General features: G+C 45.1%; 1 protein-coding gene across 5 annotated transcripts in view; it reads right to left on the bottom strand.

Annotated features, from left to right (window-relative positions):
* Positions 1 to 22,108, bottom strand: part of LOC140480902 (casein kinase II subunit alpha) — an 85,114-nt gene that overhangs the window by 26,390 nt on the left and 36,616 nt on the right. For all 5 annotated transcript variants that reach the window (XM_072576472.1, XM_072576477.1, XM_072576473.1 and 2 more), the window contains exons 3-8: positions 19,786 to 19,897; positions 18,245 to 18,346; positions 13,349 to 13,399; positions 5,300 to 5,359; positions 2,541 to 2,624; positions 621 to 731 (exon numbers count right to left, since the gene is read on the bottom strand). In XM_072576472.1, coding sequence (XP_072432573.1) covers positions 621 to 731; positions 2,541 to 2,624; positions 5,300 to 5,359; positions 13,349 to 13,399; positions 18,245 to 18,346; positions 19,786 to 19,897 — 520 coding nt within the window. The remainder of the gene's footprint in view (positions 1 to 620; positions 732 to 2,540; positions 2,625 to 5,299; positions 5,360 to 13,348; positions 13,400 to 18,244; positions 18,347 to 19,785; positions 19,898 to 22,108) is intronic.

The following is a 22,108-nucleotide window of genomic DNA, read 5'->3' as shown; positions in this document are numbered from 1 at the left end:
GGTCCTTTCGCAGTGAATATCAGTCTTTCTCAGATGGATGTTAAACATCCCACAGCCCGACTTTCAAGAGCAGAGCACAGCGTCCCCTGCTGGTCACTATTCACTGCATTAGACACAGAAGCAAAAGTCGACCATTCAGCCCAACAAGTCTGTTCCACCCTTCAATCAGATCATGGCTGATCTGATAATCCTCAACTCCACTTTCCTTTTCCTCATAACTATCAATTCCCTTATTGATTAAAAAATTGGTATGTTCAACAAACAGGCAATCAAAACAATGAAGGAACGGTGATAGATTTCCAAGTTAGGATGGTGAGTGGCTCGGAGGGGAACCTGCAGGGGGTGGTTTTCTCATGTTTCTGCTGCCCTTGTCCTTCTAGATGGATGTGGTCATGGATTTGGCAGGTGCTGTCTAAAAACCCTTGATGACTTTCTGCAGTGCATCTTGTAGATAGTACACACTACTGCGACAACAATTGTCCCTCAACAGACAGACTCTCATTAATTTAATGATTATATATCGTCATAATGTCCTGCCTAATGCGAGCAGTGAGCCAGGCTCAATGGTCACTATTTGATCTCCTTAAGGAGATGGAAGACTGGCCATTTGTGAACCTTACCTGATAGTCAACCAAAAGCTCAGGCCCCTTGAAGTATCTGGATGCCACGCGTACGTTGTACTCCTGCCCTGGATGGTAAAACTCGGCCAGACCCCAGTCTATCAGTCGAAGCTGCAAGGTGTCAGGATGAGAAAGAAAAACACAAGACAAATCAGGATAAAGATGTAATGTTGATCCACACATTGCACGGAAAAGATGGAAAACATTTTTATGAACATATCGAGCTGAGCAAACAGGCTTGCTCTGAATGACTTCTATCAGCTTTCGTGAAACAACTCACTGTCATGAACTGCAGCAGAGATCGAGACAAAATCATCAAATTGTCAGCCAGAGCTCAGTGCACAGCAACACATCTTCGTCCAGTTCAAATGGTATGTGCTCGAATTCCATTCAAAAGAGACAAGCACATTATCCAGGTCAGTGCTGAGGGAGTGCCGCACTGTCAGAGGGTCAGCGCTGAGGGAGTGCCGCACTGTCGGAGGGTCAGCGCTGAGGGAGTGCCGCACTGTCGGAGGGTCAGCGCTAAGGGAGTGCCGCACTGTCGGAGGGTCAGCGCTAAGGGAGTGCCGCACTGTCGGAGGGTCAGCGCTAAGGGAGTGCCGCACTGTCGGAGGGTCAGCGCTAAGGGAGTGCCGCACTGTCGGAGGGTCAGCGCTAAGGGAGTGCCGCACTGTCGGAGGGTCAGCGCTGAGGGAGTGCCGCACTGTCGGAGGGTCAGCGCTGAGGGAGTGCCGCACTGTCGGAGGGTCAGCGCTGAGGGAGTGGGCATTGGCAGTACTGAGGAAGCACACAGTCAGCATTGTGATACTTTCACTGCACTAATAACTCAGTGGATCATGTTAATGATCTGTGACAAACATACAAGTCCAATTGATTACTGTGAAAACCTACTTGGTTCACTATTTCCTTTAGGAAAGGAAATCTGCCTTTCTTTTTGTTCACTTTTTCTGTCCTAGACACAAGTTCAAACTTACAGTAATATCCTACCTACCCTCTGAAATGGCCCTGGCAGTTTGCTGAAGGTAGTGGACGTGGTGCCAATCAAGCAGCTGCTGCAGCCTGGATGGTGTCGAGCTTCTCGAGTGTTGTTGAAGCTGCCCCCATCCAGGACAAGTGGGGAGTATTCCATTACCCTCCTGACTTGCACCTGGTAGATGGTGGACAGGCTTTGGGAAGTCAGGAGGTGAGTTACTCGCTGGGGAGGTAGGGGTGGAAGGGTTACACCAATATAAATTTTGATTCATTGAACTGAAATTTTCAGCAGACCTCCAGCATCCACAGGTTTTTTCTTTTGATAAAGGGCGAGTCCGGACTCCTATTACCCACTGGGTGAAGCAGACTTTCCTCACATCACCCTTGCCCAACCTGGCTCGAGCTTTAAACCCCTATCCCCCTTTATCAGGAGTCCGTCACCCTGGAAGACTGAGCCTGGTCAAACCTGAGAAGGTCAGGGGCTCAACAGCTTGAGCCAGTGCCCAGGAAACACACAGATCTACAGCCAGGAATCCAACCAACTGCAGGTTTCGGAGAGGAACTGCTCCAGGGTTAGCAGGAACTCCGGTCCAGCCTCTCTGTATTCTGAGCAGGGGAGATGAGAGAAAGAGGCCAAGGAATATAGAGGAACCTTGATTATCCAGTATTTGATTATCCGAGTTTCGGATTATCCGAAGATCACAAGGTCCCAATGTTTGGCTAAACTGTATTATCCAGCATTGGATTATCCAAACGTTCAATTATCCGAACAAAATACTCCCCGCCCGAGGCTTTCGGATAATTGAGGTTCGTCTGTAATTGGTTCAGTATCACTGTGTGAACACTAGTGCCCCAGATCAGGTTTTGCACTTGTAAATGAAGCTCTAGTGTTTGTTTGTAACTGGCTGAGATCAGCCTGAAGGTGATCAGCACATCAGCGCACATTACCTTTCTGTGTTCGTGGTCAATCATCACGTTGTGTGGTTTGACGTCCCTGTGCATGATTCCCATACTGTGGCAGTAATCCAGGGCCTGGCCAGTAAACAGGTAACAGTTCAGCTCAAAATCACAACAAAAAAGAAAATAAATAAAATCCACTATTTCTGACACATCTCGAGCAGCTGAAGCAGGTACATTGGAGTTTACTGATAAAAGGTGCACTGAGAAATGTCTCAGCCCTGTAATGGTGCCAACGACACCCTTTCACTGGGAGCTGCGGTTAAAGATTAGATTAGATTACTTTACAGTGTGGAAACATGCCCTTCAGCCCAACAAATCCACAACGACCCTCCGAAGAACAACCCACCCAGACCCATTCCCCTACATTTACCCCTTCACCTAACACTACGGGCAATTTAGCGTGACCAATCCACCTAACTTGCACATTTTTTTGGACTGTGAGAGGAAACCAGAGCACCCGGAAGAAACCCACGCAGACACGGGGAGAATGTGCAAACTCCACACAGATAGTTGCCTGAGGCGGGAATTGAACCCGTGTCTCTGCCGCTGTGAGGCAGCAGTGCTAACCACTGTGACACCGTGCCGCATCTTTAAAGCTGATGACATTCCCTTTGAGTGGGAGAGTTAGAAGTGCTGATCTACATCGGGGTGGGGAATTCACTGGGAGAGTCATTCTGGCCTGCCGTCTTAAGGATTTGTTATGACTGACCGACACACTCCTCCATTCCAAACAGAGGCAGGGAGTGGGGTCTCCATTTGTTTTTGGACCAACAGGAGCTGGTTCCCCCCTCCCCGCCGCCCCCCTACCCCAGGTCCATGTGCAGCTGTATTCCCCTGAGCCAGCTCCAGAACTCCACCCAACCCACTACAACAACAGTCAGTGCCCAGAGACTTCCTCTCTGTGAGAACAGGTTCTGAACTTTACCCACATGGGTACAGTCATGCAACCATAGTGATAATAGGTGAATGACCCAAACAACACAAGTTCCAATCCTCTTGCGAAAGTTTGAGAACTTGAAATCAATTTTTAAAAAAAGATATTATTTTTTAAAACATCAGAGAATTAAGAGCTCCCTGGTCTCAGGAAGTGCTGATAAAAATGCTACATTTTCATGAATGCCCTTTCAAGAAGGAACTCAGCCCTGTCTTTGCCAAATGGGTCTCTGGCTCCACATTACTGTAGCACCTCTGAAATGGGCTAGTCAGACACTCAGCAATATCAAACTAGGGACAGACAAGAAAGTGCATCCTCATACCCTGGAAATGATTAGCAGAATACACCAGCAGCTCCTGATCCAGCTTCAGCCTCTTGCACATTCCCAACTTTCCAATGAACTTTCCCCAATTCGCAGCACAAAATCACTGATCCCGACCATCTTTCCTCACTTTCATCGTGCGTACAACATAGACAAGGTGCTTTCACTAGCCCAGGCTTCAGATGGCTTTAAAAGCAAAGAGTTGGACAAATCCCTCCTTTTTAACCCAGTTCAATCCAGACAAATGTGAAGTGATGCACTTTGGGAAGTCTAATTCTAGAGCAAATCATACATTGAACAGAAGAGCCTTGGGAAAAGTTGATGGGCAGAGAGATCTGGGAGTGTAGGCCCATTGTACCCTGAAGGTTGCTGCACAGGTGGATAGACTGGTCAGGAAGGCATATCGTATGCTTGCCTTCATTGGACGGGGTATTGAGTCTAAGAACTGGCAGGTCATTTTAAAATTGTACAAGACATTGGTTCGGCCGCATTTAGAATACTGTGTACAGTTCTGGGTACCACATTACCAAAAGGATGTGGATGCTTTGGAGAGGGTGCAGAGAAGGTTTACGAGGATGTTGCCTGGTATGGAAGGTGCTAGCTTTGAAGAGAGGTTGAGTAGATTAGGTTCGTTTTCACTAGAAAAAAGGAGATTGAGAGGGGACCTGATTGAGGTTTACAAAATCATGAAGGGTATAGACAGGGTGGATAGAGACAAGCTTTTTTCCCAGGGTGAAGGATTCAATAATGAGACATCACACTTTCAAGGCGAGAGGTGAAAAGTTTAAGGGGGATACACGCAGCAAGTACTTCACACAGAGGGTGGTGGGTGTCTGGAATGCGTTGCCAGCAGAGGTAGTAGAGGCAGGCACGGTAGATTCATTTAAGATGCATCTGGACAGATGCATGAGTAGGTGGGGAGCAGAGGGATACAGATGCTTAGGAATTGGGTGACAGGTTTAGACAGTAGATTTAGATCCAAGCTCAGGCTTGGAGGGCCGAAGGGCCTGTTCCTGGGCTGTAAATTTTCTTTGTTCTTTGTTTTTTGCATTCTAAAAACATGTTCTCATTTCAGTGTGGTGTGCAGTGAAGTTCATGGAAGATTGCTGTATCCATTTTCATTCTATCCCCGTGACTTTATACAGGGTCGGTCTTTTACTTAAAAAGACAATGACTCACCACTTCCCTCGACCAGGAGTAACCACCCTACCATTCCTTTCCTCCTGGAAGTGGGTTAGTAGGAATGGGGAGGATCGGAAGAGGTGGCAAGAGGAAGGTAAGTGAGAGGGCTTGATACACTAATGAAGAATAGCAAGTTAGGAACAGGAGACTTGGTCCATATAGGTTTAATGCAGCCAGCAGGGTTTTAAACCACCAGTTAGCAACATGACCTGCCTTCAGGTGTTTTGCCTCTAAGTTTTAATTCAGCAAGCCTTAGAGATTAGGAATGCTAAAAGGAGCTTAGTTCAGGCAAATAAGAAGGGTCCTCACCTTTAGAATCTCGTACATGTAGAATCGAATGTCGTAGTCCGATAACGTCTGGTACAATTGCTGTGGAATTGAGAAAAGGATGTAAGTGATCCTCACACCAGCCCAGCCCGTCCAACACGCACCAATGTGTCAAAATAACAGGAGACTTGGCAGGGTGGAACCTGGGAGAGTAACCCCAACAAGACACAATTCTCCAAGCATTTCCAGCAAGCTGGGACAGTGGTAAAAATTAACACTTACCTCCCCTCTCCATCAACCATCCCCAAATCATCATCCCGTACACTCAACATTGTTGGTTAAGGCAAGGTCAAAATGTTACAACTCTGCAGAAAGCAGGGCAGTTTGGCAACAGTGACAGGCCAGGGTAAAAGGTAGCAACAGGAAGATGAGTTAGTGGAATAGTTTGGCAGATGTCAGAGGGGACGATGTGGTGGAATAGTAACATCATTGGACAAGCAAACCAGAACACCAGCTAATGTTCTGAGGACACAAGCTTGAATCTCATTGGGTGGTGGGATCTGAATTCAATAATCAAAGAGTAACCAAGAGTAGTGATAAACGACTCCCTTTCGGAACGGCAGGCGGTGACCAGTGGTGTGCTGCAGGGATCACTGCTGGGACCGCAGCTTTTTACAATGAACATTAATGATATAGATGAAGGTATTAAAAGTAATATTAGCAAATTTGCTGATGACACAAAGCTGGGTGGCAGAGTGAAATGTGAGGAGGATGTTAGGAGATTACAGGGTGACCTGGACAGGTTAGGTGAGTGGATGGATGCATGGCAGCTGCAGTTTAATGTGGATAAATGTGCTGTTATCCACTTTGGTGGCAAGAATAGGAAGGCAGATTAATATCTAAATGGAGTCAAGTTAGGTAAAGGAGCAGTACAACGAGATCTAGGTGTTCTTGTACATCAGTCAATGAAAGCAAGCATGCAGGTACAGCAGGCAGTGAAGCAAGCTAATGGCATGTTGGCCTTCATAACAAGAGGAATTGAGTATAGAAGCAAAGGGGTCCTTCTGCAGCTGTACAGGGCCCTGGTGAGACCACAACTGGAGCATTGTGCGCAGTTTTGGGTCTCCAAATTTGAGGAAAGATATTCTGGCTATTGAGGGAGTGCAGCGTAGGTTCACGAGATCAATTCCTGGAATGATGGGACTATCTTATGCTGAAAGATTGGAGCAACTGGGCTTGTATACGCTTGAGTTTAAAATACTGAGAGGGGATTTGATTGAGACGTATAAGATTTTTAAAGGATTGGACACTCTGGAGGCAGGAAGCATGTTTCCGCTGATGGGCGAGTCCCGAACCAGAGGGCGCAGCTTAAAAATACGGGGTAGGCCACTTAGAACAGATTTGAGGAGAAACTTCTTCACCCAGAGAGTGGTGGGTGTATGGAATACTCTGCCCCAGAAGGCTGTGGAGGCCAAGTTTCTGGATATTTTCAAGAAAGAGATGGATAGAGCTCTTAAGGATAGTGGAATCAAGGGTTATGGGGATAAGGCAGGAACAGGATACTGATTGAGGATGATCAGCCATGATCATAATGAATGGTGGTGCTGGCTCGAAGGGCAGAATGGCCTACTCCTGCACCTATTGTTTATTGTCTAATCCAATTCAGAAATAAAAAGCTTGTCTACATGGTCACCATTAGACACTGTGCATTGTTGAAAAAACCTATGTGGTTCTCTCAGGAAGGAAATCTGCTGTCCTTACTGGTCTGGCCTACATCAAACTACATCTCCTGGCAAGGGACTCCCTGAGATTCTTGTAGAGAGAGGAGGAAAACTTCTTCAAGGCAGGCACTGCAACTCCCAGGTCATTTCCTCTGCCTCGAAGCTCTTCCTACCTGCCTATCTCCTTTTCCACCTATCCATTCCACCCTCTCCTCCTTGACCTATCACCTTCATCCCCTCCCCCACTCACCCATTGTACTCTATGCTACTCTCTCCCCACCCCCACCCTCCTCTAGCTTATCTCTCCACGCTTCAGGCTCACTGCCTTCATTCCTGATGAAGGGCTTTTGCCCGAAACGTCGATTTCGCTGCTCGTTGGATGCTGCCTGAACTGCTGTGCTCTTCCAGCACCACTAATCAAGAGATACTCACATCCCACTAACAAATTTATAAAATAATGCAATTTATTCCAAAGAACTATCAAGAAATAGGTTACAGGAGTGAAAACAAAATAAGGAACCTTTGTACAAATCCATTAGAAAAAGACAGTAAAAACTGCACAAAATCGTAGGTGGTCTGGTCCAAATACAAAATACCTTGCAAAAGGGCAAAACCTTTAAACTCAGGAGGCACGGGGACAGAGAGTGGGCATCTGGAAACTTATACTTTCTCAGTCACCCTCAAGTGATGGAGCAGAGTGCTGAAGGTGGTCAAGGGGACCATCGTCCTCCAGCCCATTTTGGGGAAAATGAGACCCAGGTTGCAGTACATGACAGTGGTCTCCAGTTCATAAAAAGGAAGCTCCACAAAACAAAACATTTACAAAAATAACATCAAAACTGAGAAATGACCATTGAGTGTTTGACCCCAGGAAAGATAAAACCGATTTATTTATTGTCAGATGTATTTTATTACAAAACACAGTGAAATGTGCTGCGTAGTGTCACCACACTCTGGCATCACCTTAGAAAACAGAAAAATAAACCAAAACATAGAAATAAAAGGCACAAAAATAAAGAAACAACATTCAACTTTACATGAGAGGTAAGTGGGAGGATTTCCCAAAGTTTGACGTGTCAGCTTAGATGTCACAACTGACAGTAATACATAATGTCAGCTAGTTACTGAGACAGGCTGTATGGCCAACCGATGTCTGCTAGGGTCTATACTTACCCAAGTCTCACCCCTGTTTCCACCCACCTAATCTGTTCTTTCCTCCCTCGTGTATCATCTTTACCTCAATCTCTCCCTGTGCAATCCACATTCTCACCACTCCTTGAGCAATGAAGTTTTTCCTGAATTTCTGCTTGGATTTATTTGACTGGATCATTAACATGAGACCTGGCCTCGAATATATTATCCTCCCCACATTTATCCTAATGAGCCCCACCAAACTCTAAAACATCTCTATCCAATTACCTCTCATGTAAAGTTGAATGTTGTTTCTTTATTTTTGTGGATTTTCAGAATCTACATTTTTGATGAAGTCTCACATAAGATGGAATTATGTAATAATTAAAGCACAGAGATTGGAGGCAATAACTTGGCATGGAGCGAGAATTGGTTAGCAGGCAGGAAACAGAGAAGGAATAATCAGGTCTATTTATGGACTGGAAGGTGGTAAGAAGTAGGGCCTATATAATTCATGGTTTAGACCCCAGCTATTCATAATGTATCCATAACAATTTCTATAGGGGAAATCAAATGTAATATTCCCAAGACTGCTGCTAACACAAAACAAAGTGTGACTGAGAGTTGTCAGGAAGAGTCTTTAAGGTGAATTTGACAAACCGAGTAAGTAGGAAAATATATGGCAGACTAATACAATTTCACATGTATTGACATGTGTCACATATCTATTTCAGTAGGAAAGAAGAGTGGCAGAGTATTATTTAAATGTTGCTAGATTAGTAAATAATGATGTACAAAAGGGACCTGGGTGTCCTTGTACACCAGTCACTGGAAGTAACCATGCACACACAGCAAGTAGTTCAGGAGGCAAGTTGGATGTGGGCCTTTATTGCCAGAGGATTTCAAGCAAGGAAGTCAGAGCCTTGGTGTGAACACCATGTATTGTGGAGATGAGCATTGCGTGCTGTTTTGATTTACTTATCCAAGAAAAGATACATAGAGCAAGTGCAGCAGAGATTCACCAAACTAACTCCTAGAAGGCAGAACATTACAGCGCACTACTGGCCCTTCTGCCCTCGATGTTGTGCCGACCTGTGGAACCTACACTATTGTACTCTCGTCCATACACCTATCCAATGATCATTTAAATGCCGTTAAAGTTGGCGAGTCTACTTCTGTTGCAAGCGTGGTGTTTCATGCCCCTACTACGGAGTAAAGAAACTACCTCTGACATCTGTCCTATATCTATCACCCCTCAATTTAAACCTCGTGCTAACCATCACCATCTGAGAAAAAAGCCTCTCCTGTCCACCCTATCTAACCCTCTGCCCTCTGATCATCTTGTGTGTCTCAATTAAGTCACCTCTCAACCTTCTTCTCTCTAATGAAAATAGCCTCAAGTCCCTCAGCCTTTCCTCATAAGACCTTCCCTCCATACCAGGCAACCTCCTAGTAAATCTCCTCTGAACCCTTTCCAAAGATTCCACATCCTTCCTGTAATGCGGTGACCAGAACTGTACGCAATACTCCAAGTGTGGCTGCACCAGAGTTCTGTACAGCTGCAGCATGACCTCATGGCTCCAAAACTCAATCCTTCTATCAATAAAAGCTAACACACCGTATGCCTTCTTAACAACCTTATCAACCTGGGTGGCAACTTTCAAGGATCTATGTACATGGACACTGAGATCTCTCTGCTCATCTACACTACCAAGAACCTTACCATTAGCCCAGTACTCTGTATTCCTGTCACTCCTTCCAAAGTGAATCACCTCACACTTTTCCACATTAAACTCCATTTGCCACCTCTCAGCCCAACTCTGCAGCTTATCTATGTCCCTCTGAAAGCTGCAACATCCTTCAGCACTACTCTACCGATCTTAGTGTCACCGCAAATTTACTAACCCATCCTTCTATGCCCTCATCCAGGTCTTTTATAAAAATGACAAACAATTGTGGACCCAAAATAGATCCTTACAATACCCCACTAGAAGTGAACTACAGGATGAATATCAACCACTATCCTCTGTCTTCTTTCAGCTAGCTAATTTCTGATCCAAACCGCTAAATCGCCCTCAATCCCATGCCTACGTGGCTTGTGTAATAATCTACCGTGGGGAACCTTATCAAACACCTTACTGAAATCGATATACATTACATCAACTGCTTCACCCTCATTAATCTGTTTGGTCACCTTCTCAAAGAAAGGTGAAAATCTTCCTGGGACGGCAATTTTTATCTGAGGAGAGACCGAGTTGACTGGGCCGGTGACCACTGGAGTTCAGGAGAATGAAAGCAGATCTCATACATCAATGTAATTCTGACAGGACCAGACAGGCAGGATGCAGGGACAATGTTCCCCCTGTGTCGGGAGTCTAGAATAATGGACACAGTCTCAGGATACAGGTTAGGCTATTTAGGAAAGAGAGGAGGGAAAATGTCTTCACCCAGAGTATGGATAACCTGTGGAATTCTTTGCCACGTTGAACTGTGAAAGCCAAGTCATTGGATATATTCAAGAAAGAGACAGATTTCTAGACACTAAAGGCATCAAGGGGTATAAGGAGGGATCAGAAGTATGGTACTGAGATAGAAGATCATGTTGATGAATGGGCCAAATGGCCCACTCCTGCTCCTAGTTAAAAAGGTTTCAAAACTACACTCAATGCTTCAGATGTGGTGTCAATAATGTGCTGCCCAACTGTTACTAAAAATTCCAACTTCAAACCACAATCATAGCATTTTAAAAATCATCACAAGCAATGTCCAGAGCAATGACAGACAGCTGGAATTCAGTCAGAGTCACTCTGACTGTGACATTATCATAAGGATCACATTCTCAGAATAATAGGTTGAACATTCAAGTTGAGATGGGGATGAACACATTCCCTCAGAAGGCAGCAAATCTGTGGAATTCTTTACCTCAGAGGGCTGCTGAGGCTGGAGGGGTCATTAAGTACATCATGGCTGAGATAGTCAGTTTGTTAATCAAGAAGGGAATTGAGGATGATGGGGAAAAGGCAGGAGAGTGAAAGTGAGGATTTTCGGATCAGCCATGATCTCATTGAAGGACACAGCAGGCAAAATGGCTGATTACTGTTGCTATGTTTTATGGTCTTTTAGTGGGCCAGATCTAGATTTAGAAACACCATCCGGAACAAATCGCCTCCTTCTCCATCTATATTTTTTTGAACAATCTGATTGCACATTTGCAGCATCCAATAACTAAACTAGACCAAAAGAATCAAACACAGCACAGCACAGCAGCATGAGTCATTCCACTCTTTGAGAAGGGTTTTTCTCTATTAACTCATCCACACGCTCCATTCATTGCAAACATGATCCTTGGGGGACACACCCTAAACGATATCAGACCTCCTGGTATATCTACAATCTGGGTGTTACTGCTTTGCAGATGCCACTTGGTCTCATCGGTGGTCTAGGATCTGAAAATGTCTCAGACTATATTCATCACACAAGTCACTGGGATGCCTCCTATCACATGCTTCTCGAGATCAGGCCAGTGGCTACACCCTTACTTCATTCGCAATTTTATCTTGGACATCTTCATCAGGGTGGAGCCCTTATAATTGAATTCTCACACCAGTTCTTCCACAAACACCAAATTCCTTCACTTTAACACAATTAGTGGATGAGCTAACAAATGATTAGATTCCCTACAGTGTGGAAACAGGCCCTTCGTCCCAACAAGTCCACACCAACCCTCCGAAGAGCAACCCACCTGACCCATTCCCCTACATTTACCCCTGACTAATGCACCTAACACTACGGGCAATTTAGCATTCACCCAATTCACCTGACCTGCACATATTTGGACTATGGGAGGAAACCGGAGCACCTGAAGGAAACCCTCGCAGACACTGGGAGAATGTGCAAACTCGACACAGCAGTTGCCCAAGGCGAGAATTGAACCCTGGTCCCTGACACTGGGAGGCAGCATTGTAACCACTGAGCCACCGTGCCCTATTCATGTTATGAATTTTAGCTCAAAACCACCTTTTTACTTTCTTCCATTTTACTGGAGGCCCAATTCTGCTTGCCGTTTGACTCATACAGTTGCTAGATTGAAGCATCTTAAACTCGTGTGCATCATCATGGCAAGATGACCAGCAGCACCTGGTCGATACCTGGGACCAACGTGGAAGCTGAGTAAAACATGCCTACCAGAGGTGACAAACCGTAACCAGCTCCTAATGTGAGCATCTTTTCATAGCAGGAAGTGGTAGAACAGCAAGCAGAAGAACCAATGAGTTGAGATCTCCTTAAGTGTGAAATCTTTAACAGGAATCTCCAGAATTTAAGGCCAGCCCTACTTTTTGCTTTCTCCATAAAATGCAGGGAGAGAAGGATATGGAGCTATCCTTCTCGAAAGCAAAGGGGAACAGCTGCAAGGGAACAGTATTAGGTTTCACGTCACACACCATTCCAATGTGAAACAATATCTTCAAACCTTCACCATGGCTGGGTTACATTGGAACTCCATCCTGAACAGCAACGTGGGTGTAACTACACCACAGGAACTACAGCTGCTCAGGAAGAATCTGCCGAGAATTTCTTCTGAAAGATTTTCAAATGTTGTTTGTCACATTTATGAGAGATCGTAGCTTTGTAGCCCCCTTTGCCTCAGCTAGGAAAATTACCAGCCTGAAATCAAATCAGCTTTGTAAAAAAAAAAATTTTTTAATACATTCAAGGGATGGGGGCATCACTAGATAGGAGAGGATTTACTGCCCTGGAGGTAGTGGCAGTGAGCTGCCTTCTCGAACTGCTGCAGTTTATGTGCTGTAGGTAGACGCACAGTCTGGATGGTGGGTGAATGTCAGGATTTTGACCCAGTGACACTGAAGGAGTGGCGATAAATTTCCAAGTCTGGATAGTGAGTGGCTTGGAGGGGAACTTGTAGGCATTCTTATATATCTGCTGTCTTTGTCCTTCTAGATGGTATATTCCCAGTAAGGGAAGGTGCTAGCCTGGGTGAGATAACACAGTGTGTCTTGTAGATAATGTGCATCAGTGGTGGAGGGAGGGAATGTTGAAGGAAATAGACTATGGAATGCCTTAGTGAGATTACTTTTGAACTGTAAAATTGAATTAGCACAAAGATGGGTAAATGGGCTCAATCTGTGCAATGAGTTTCTACCTACAACCATACCTTGGTCAATAATTATGAGATAATTCCTGCAACCACCTCTTCAAAACAATTCATAACTTAACTCACCTTGAAGTCGGTGTTGTTTACATGTTCAAATACCAGTGCAGGCGTCCGAGACTGAGAAAGGCCCATTCCAAGGCATAGAAAGAAAAGAAAGGAGTTTTTAGTCAGTGTTTAATTAAATTAGATATATTTCACTGTATGTCCAAATATACTGACTGGAGTGTTGGAGAACGAGAAGGGATTCAGATAAAACATTTTAGATTCTAAGGGAATTTCACAGAACATGGAACATTACAGGCCCTTCAGCCCTGGATGTTGCGTCGACCTGTGAAACCAATTTGAAGCCCATCTAACCTACACTATTCCATTTTCATCCATATGTTTATCCAATGACCATTTAAATGCCCTTGAAGTTGGCAAGTCTACTACTGTTGCAGTGCGTTCCACACCCCTACTACTCTCTGAGTAAAGGAACTACACCTCTGACACCTGTCCTATATCTAACACCCCTCAATTTAAACTATGTCCCTTCGTGCTAGCCATCACCATCAGAGGAAAAAGGCTCTCACTGGCCACCCGATCTAACCCTCTGATTATCTTGTATGCCCCCAAGTCACCTCTCAACCTTCTCTCTAATAAACACAGCCTCAAGTCCCTCAGCCTTTCCTCAAAAGACCTTCCCTCCATACTAGGCAACATCCTGGTATTTCTCCTCTGCACCCTTTCCAAAGCTTCCACATCCTTCCTATAATGTGCCAACCAGAACTGTACGCAGTACTCCAAGTGTGGCCACACCAGAGTTTTGTACAGCTGCAACATGACCTCATGGCTCTGAAACTCAATCCCTCTATCAATAAAAGCTAACAATTCTATCAACATGGGTGGCAACTTCTAGGAATCTATGTACATGGATACTGAGATCTCTCTACACTACCAAGAATCTTACCATTCGCCCAGTACTCTGTATTTCTGTTACTCCTTCCAAAGTGAATCACCTCTCACTTCTCCACATGAAACTCCATTTGCCACCTCAGCCCAGCTCTGCAGCTTATCAATATCCTTCTGTAAGCTGCAACACCCTTCGTCACTATCCACAACTTCTCCAACTTTAGTGTCACCTGCAGATTGACTTACCCATCCAGGTGCCCTCATCCAGATCATTTATAAAAATGACAAACAGCAGTGGGCCCAAAACAGATCCTTGCGGTACCCCACTAGTAACTGAACTCGAGGATGAATATTTCCCATCAACCACCACCCTCTGTCTTCTTTCAGCTAGCCAATTACTGATCCAAACTGTTAAATCACCCTCAATCCCATGCCTCTGTATTTTGTGCAATAGCCTACTGTGGGGAACCTTATCAAACACCTTACTTAAATCCATATATACCACATCAACCGCTTTACCCTCATCTACCTGTCACTTTCTCAAAGAATTCAATCAGGTTTGTGAGGCACGACCTGCCCTTCATAAAATTGTGTTGACTATCCCTAATCAAATTGTTCCTTTCTATATGATTATAAACGCTATTGCTTGTAATTCTTTCCAAAACATTTTCCCACAACCGAAGGCTCACTGGCCAATAATTACCAGGGTTGTCTCTACTCCCCTTCTTGAACAAGGGAACATTTGCTAACTTCCACTATTCCTGTAGACAATGACAACATAAAGATCAAAGCAAAAGGTTCTGCAATCTCCTCCTTAGCTTCCCAGAGAATTCTAGGATAAATCTCATCTGGGGACTGCAGATGCTGGAGATCAGATTCAAGATTAGAGTGATGCTGAAAAAGCACAGCAGGTCAGGCAGCATCCGACAAGCAGGAGAATTGACATTTCAGGCAAAAGCCTGATTTTCCTCCTGCTCAGATGCTGCCTGACCTGCTGTGCTTTTCCATCGCCATTCTAATCTTGACTCTAAATCCCATCTGGCCCAGGGGATTTATCTATTTTCACACTTTCTAGAATTGCTAACACCTCCTTGTGAATCTCAAGCCCATCTAGTCTAGTAGTCTGTTTCTTAGTATCCTCAACAACACTGTCTTGTTCCTGTGTGAATACTAATGAAAAATATTCATTTAGCGTCTCTCCTACCTCTTCAGACTTCACGCACAACTTCCCACTATTGTCCTTGACTAGCACTAATCTTACCCTAGTCTTTCTTTTATTCCTGACATACCTATAGATTTTTCTTTGATCCAACCTGCCAAAGACTTGTCATGACCCCTCCTGGCTCTTAGTTCTCTCTTTAGGTCTTTCCTGGCTAACTTGTAACTCTCAAGAATCCTAACTGAGCTTTCATGTCTCATCCTAACATGAGCCGCTGCCTTCCTCTTGACAAGAGATTCAACTTCTTTAGTAAACCACGGTTCCCTTGCGTGAGCACTTCCTCCCTGCCTGACAGGAACATATTTATCAAGGACCCGCAGTAGCTGTTCCTTGAACAAGCTCCACATTTCAATTGTGCCCATCCCTGCAGTTTCCTTCTCCAACCTCTGCATCCTAAATCTTGTCTAATTGCATCATAATTGCCTTTCCCCCAGCTATAACTCTTGCCTTACAGTATATACCTATCCCTTTCCATCGTTAAAGTAAATGTAACTGAATTGTGGTCACTGTCACCAAAATGCTCACCTACCTCCAAATCTGACACCTGGCCAGGTTCATTACTCAGTACCAAATCCAATGTGGTCTCGCATCTTGATGGCCTATCTATATACTCCAGCATCTGCAGTACCCACTTTTTTCCTATCTACGTACTGTCAGGAAACCCTCCTGCACACATTGGACAAAAACTGACCCATCTAAAGTACTCAAACTATAGCGTTTCCAGGCAATATTTGGAAAGTTGAAGTCCCCCATAACAACTATCCTGTTACTTCCGCTCCTCTCCAGAATAATCTTTTCCTCTACATCTCTGGAACTGTTCAGAGGCCTACAGAAAACTCCTACAGGGTGACCTCTCCTTTCCTGTTTTTAACCTCAACCCATACTACCTCACTATACAAGTCCTCAAACGTCCTTTCTGCCACCATAATACTGTAACAATAGCACACCTCCCCCGCTTTCACCACCTTCCCTGATCTTACTGAAACATCTAAAACTGGAACCTGCAACAACTATTACTGTCTCTTCTTTACCCATGTCTCCGAAATGGCCACAACATCAAAGTCCCAGGTACCAACCCATGCTGCAAGTTCACCACCTTATTCCGGATGCTCCTGGCATTGAAGTAGACTCACTTCAAGCCACCTTCCTGCCTGCTGGTTCACTCCTGCGACCTTGAAATCTTATTCATGACATCAGTACTCTCAACCGCTTGTACACATTCAGGTTTCATAAACTAGATACTGAGAGACATTTACAAAAGCATTCTGAGCCAATGTTAAACAGGTTGAGATTCTGTACAAATTACTTTAGAACAATGACAGGCGACCTCAGAGAAACACATCAGAGTCCAGAGGGGCTTGATGGGGTAAATGCTGAGAGGATGTTCCCCCTCATGGGAGAGTCAAGGACCAGAGGGCACAGTCTCAGAACAAAGGGGCAGCAATTTAAGACTGAGATGACGAGGAATTTCTTCTCTCAGAGGGCTGAGTCTCTTTGGAAATCTGTGCCACAGAGAGTGTGGGAGCAGAGTTCTTCTGTATATTTAAGGCTGAGATTGATGGCATCTTGATTAGTTGGGGAATGGAAGGATATGGGGAAAGGGCAGGAAAGTGGATGTGAGGAATGTGGGATCAGCCATGATCCTATTGAATGACGCAGCAGGTTCAAGGGGCCGAACGGCCTACTCCTGTTTCTTCTGGTCTTATAGTTATATGAACACCAGGAGGATCACAAACCAGGATGTTATAAAGATATGAGTTAGGGCCACTCAGCCCTTCCAGCCTGGCTCCACTATTCGATAAGATCATGCTGACCTGATTACTCCACATTCCCACCTAGTCCAAATAACCTTACACCCCCTTGCTTACCAATAATCGATCTCTGCTTTACAAGTATTTAAAGGCTCTGCTACTATCACTTTTTGAGGAGGCAAAGATTCACATCCCTTGGAGATTTTTTTTTCCTTCATCTGTCTTAAATGGGCAACCCTTTTTTTTTTAAAAGTGACCCCTAGGATCTCCCAATGAAGGAAACATTCCAAACAGCAGACTGGCCAAAGAAGTAAAATCCCAGGGGATCCAGGGCAACATGTCAAACTGGATACAAAGCTGGGTTAATGCCAGGAAACGAATACTAATAATCGATGGTTGTCCATGCAAATAGAAAGCTGTTTCAGGTGGTGTTTTGTAGGGCTCAGTGTTGGGACCCCTGCTGGTTTTGGACACAGTAATGATCTGGATTTGAACATGGGGAGTACAGTTGGGAAATTTGTGGATGACAAAAATTAGTTGCATAATGCAGAGGATAGCTGCAGGCACCAAAATAATAGAAGGCTGGAATTCAACTGTGGTACGTGTGAGGTAATGCATTTAGGTAAACAGTAAAAGGGAAATCACAATAAACAGTAATATACTGAGGGGGTAGATAAAGTGAGAGATCTTACCATGCAATAGCACAATTTCCTAAAAGTAGCAGTACAGGTGTGAGAGGTATAGAATGCTCTCCTTCATTGGTGAAGGTACAGAATACAGAAGTAGGTATATACTGATGAAACTGTATAAGACAGTGGTGAGGTCACAACTGGAGTATTGTGCACAGTTCTGGTCACATTACAGGAAGGATGTATTTGCCCTGGACAGAAGCCAAAGAAGGTTTACAAAAGTGTGGCCAAAGCTGGAGAATTGTAGCTACAGGGAGAGATTGGGTTGTTTTCTTTGGAACAAAGTAGGCCAAGGGGTGACATGATACGAAAGACCCGCGATGGTTGGAATGCAGACAACAACCCTGGTTTCTCAGCCTGCTGTGATCCCAGAGACTTTAGGAAAAGCCTCTTGATAACATTCAGTACTCACCACTGGGTCTTTTACTATGTCTAGCAGGTTTATGATGTTGGGGCCCCCACGCAAGTTCTCTAAAATTTTTATCTCTCGCTTTATTTTCTTCTTTTTTACAGGCTGTGGAAGCAAAGAATTCAGTCAGCGTTCGCACAGGATTCACAAAACAATCAGAACTTACATTAAATAAAAACCGAAATAACTGTGGATGCTGTAAATCAGAAACAAAAACAGAAGTTGCTGGAAAAGCTCAGCAGGTCTGGCAGCGTCTGTGAAGAGAAATCAGATCAGTTCTAAGGAAGGGTCACCAGACCTGAAATATTAACTCTGGTTTCTCTTCACAGATGCTGCCAGACATGCTGAGCTTTTCCAGCAACTTCTGTTTTTGTTAGAGTTTAAATTTAACCCTGCTGAAAAAAGACACGTTTCTGAAACTTGTGTCTTACACTCATTCAGGACTAACAACAAGAACGGCAATTTTCAAACAATCACAGCTACTCTTAACTACTGGAGGGAAGGGTGCTTATTGGTTGGCAAATCAATTCTGATTGGCCAAAGAGAAAGTAGCAGCAATCTGAGGACTCCCCAAATCCCAGGTAATACAAGCACTGAATACACGCAAAAAGCCCTTCTCTGCAAACAAAAGCACATGTTCATGTCTTGCATCGTATCAGAGACCACGGGAACTTCCCATCCAGTGCATAAGCCTACAGCAGCTACTAGAGTAATGGTATGGCTACAGATCCCATTCCTCAGTATTGGCACAGTGGCTCAGTGGTTAGCAGTGTTGCCTCACAGCACCAGGGACCCGGGTTCAATTCCTAGCTCAGGCAACTATGGATTACTGTGGAGTTTGCGCATTCTCCCCGTGTCTGCGTGGGTTTCCTCCGGGTGCTCTGGTTTCCTCCCACAATCCAAAGATGTGCAGGTTAGGTGAACTGGCCTTGCTAAATTGCCTGTAGTGTTCAGGGATGTGCGAGTTAGGTGCATTAGTCAAGAGTAAATGTAGAATGGTAGGTTAGGGTAATGGGTCTCGGTTGGTTACTGTTTGGAGGGTCAGTGTGGACTTGTTGGGCCTAATGGCCTGTTTCCATACTGTAGGGATTCTATGATTATCGTCACTGCTGGCTAACCAACAGGTGTTGTGGCAGACTAATCCACAGGAGATTCCCCAGGTAAAAACAATGACTGCAGATGCTGGAACCAGATTCTGGATTAGTGGTGCTGGAAAAGCACAGCAGTTCAGGCAGCATCCGAGGAGCAGTAAAATCGACGTTTCGGGCAAAAGCCCTTCATCAGGAATACCTGTATTCCTGATGAAGGGCTTTTGCCCTAAATGTCGATTTTACTGATCCTCGGATGCTGCCTGAACTGCTGTGCTTTTCCAGCACCACTAATCCAGAAACAGGAGATTCCCCACTCTATCCCCAGCCCTTTCTGGGTAACAGCAAGACTGAGAGAGGGAAATCACCGAGAACATCAAGAGGGCAAATTAAAACACGAGGAACGAGAAACAGATAGTTACGGTCATTTAGTGCTGTCAGACAATTAACACCCACCTTCAGTATTTTGACCACTACTTTCTCATTATTTGTGATGTTGATGGCTTCAAAGACTTCACTGTACTTTCCACGACCTAATTTCCGAACTAACTGATAATCGTCTTGATTGCTGTGTGAGAAAACAAAACAACATTCAAATGAGTGGTCAGTCAGTCACTGGTCACCACCCTGAGCTGTCACGTTGCAGCTATATGGGACAGTGGGAGAACAGGTCAGAGATCTCTGCAGTTATCACTCGTTCTGCGTAAAAGCCTCCTGCTTGACAGCTCCAGCACTCGGTTGCTGGTACTGAAAGGGACAGCAGAAAGGTGTGGGGGACAAGCTTAGTTCAGTTGGCTGGAAGGCTGCTTCATGTTGCAGAGTCACACCAGCAGTGAGAGTTCAATTCCCATACTAGCTGGTGCTATCACAAAACCCTCATGTTGGAGTGTGCATGTGAGCTCAGTTTGCAGGCAGGCTGGGGATTGGTGCCCAAGGGGAAAGGCAAGGGTGGGGCACGGATGGCTGTGCCTGTGCATCATTGGCTAGGCCAGCATTTGTTGCTCATCCCTAATTGCCCAGAGGGTATAAAACTATGAGACATAGGCGGCACAGTGGTTAGCACTACTGCCTCACAGCGTCAGAGACCCGGGTTCAATTCCCATCTCAGGCGACTGACTGTGTGGAGTTTGCACGTTCTCCCCGTATCTGCGTGGGTTTCCTCCGGGTGCTCCGGTTTCCTCCCACAGTCCAAAGATGTGCAGGTCAGGTGAATTGGCCATGCTAAATTGCCCGTAGTGTTAGGTAAGGGGTAGATGTAGATGTAGGGGTATGGGTGGGTTACGCTTCGGCGGGGCGGTGTGGACTTGTTGGGCCGAAGGGCCTGTTTCCACACTGTAAGTAATCTAATCTAATCTAATAGGAGCAGAAATTAGGCCATTCAGCCCATCGAGTCTGTTCTGATATTCAATCATGGCTGATACATTTCCCAGGAGAAAATCAGGACTGCAGATGTTGGAGATCAGAGTCGAGAGTGTGGTGCTGGAAAAGCACAGCAGGTCAGGCATTATCCGAGGGGCAGGAGAATCAATGTTTCAAGCACAAGCTCTTCATCAGGAACTTATGCTCGAAATGTGAATTCTCCTGCTCCTCGGATGCTGCCTAACCTGCTGTGTTTTCCCAGCGCCACACTCTCGACTCTGATGCATTTCTCAACCTCATTCTCCTTTTTTCCCCGTAACCCTTGATCCCCTTGACAATCAAGAACCTATCTGTCTCAGTCTCAAATATACCCAATAACGTGACTCCACAGCCTTCTGTGGCAGTGAATTCCATAGATTCCCCACTCTCTGGCTGAAGAAGTTTCTCCTTATCTCCGTTCCAAAAGGTCATTTCTTTACTCTAAGCTGTGCCCTTGGGTCCTCATCACTCCTACCAATTGAAACATCTTCCCAACAACCACTCTGTCCAGGCCATTTGGTATTCTTCAAGTTGCAATTAGATCCCCCCTTCCCATCCTTCTAAACTCCGAGCATAGACCCAGACTCCTCAAACGTTCCTCATATGTTAAGCGTTTCATTCCTGGGACCTCCTCTGAACACACTCTTGGGCCAGTACATCCTTCCTGAGATATGGGGCCCAAAACTGCACACAATACTCCAAATGTGGAGTCAAGGTCAGTTAAGAGTCAACCATGTTGCTGTGGGTCTGGAGTCACATGTAGGCCTGACCAGGTGAGGTTGGCAATTTCCTTCCCTAAAGGGCATTAACAAACCAGGTGGAGTTTTCCCCAAAATTGACAATAGATGCATGGTCGTCATTAGACTTGTTACTCCATGTGTTTATCGAATTCAAATTACAGCATCTACCATGGTAGGATTCAAATCCCGGTCACCAGAACGTTTCCCTGGGTCAACCGCACAGCGATACTAAAACTAGGGGGTGGATGTGGGTGAGAGTGTGGGCGCACAAGAGGAAAGTGGGGGAGAAAATCGCTGAGTAATTGGGAGCAACCAAGTTACAAAAATTAGCAACCTGAGATTGGGGTATTAGATTGGTATAAATCAGAGATTAATTAATTGTGAGAAGACAAAGAGAGGGAATAATCAGGTTCCTTTTACAGGTTGTAAACAGTTATGGATAGCAATAGGAGGCCTCGGCTGAACACACACACACACAGCAAGAGAGAGGGAGATAGAGGGGGGATAGGGAGAGAGAGAGAGAGAGAGAGAGAGAGAGAGAGAGAGAGAGAGAGAGAGAGAGAGAGAGAGAGAGAGAGAGAGAAGGGGGGATATAGAGAGGGGGGGAGAGAGAGGGGGGGGGGATAGAGAGGGGGGGACTA

This window comes from Chiloscyllium punctatum, chromosome 8 (genome assembly GCF_047496795.1).
Source record: "Chiloscyllium punctatum isolate Juve2018m chromosome 8, sChiPun1.3, whole genome shotgun sequence".
In the NCBI taxonomy this organism is placed as follows: domain Eukaryota; kingdom Metazoa; phylum Chordata; class Chondrichthyes; order Orectolobiformes; family Hemiscylliidae; genus Chiloscyllium; species Chiloscyllium punctatum.
This window is presented reverse-complemented; position numbering and strand designations above follow the sequence as displayed.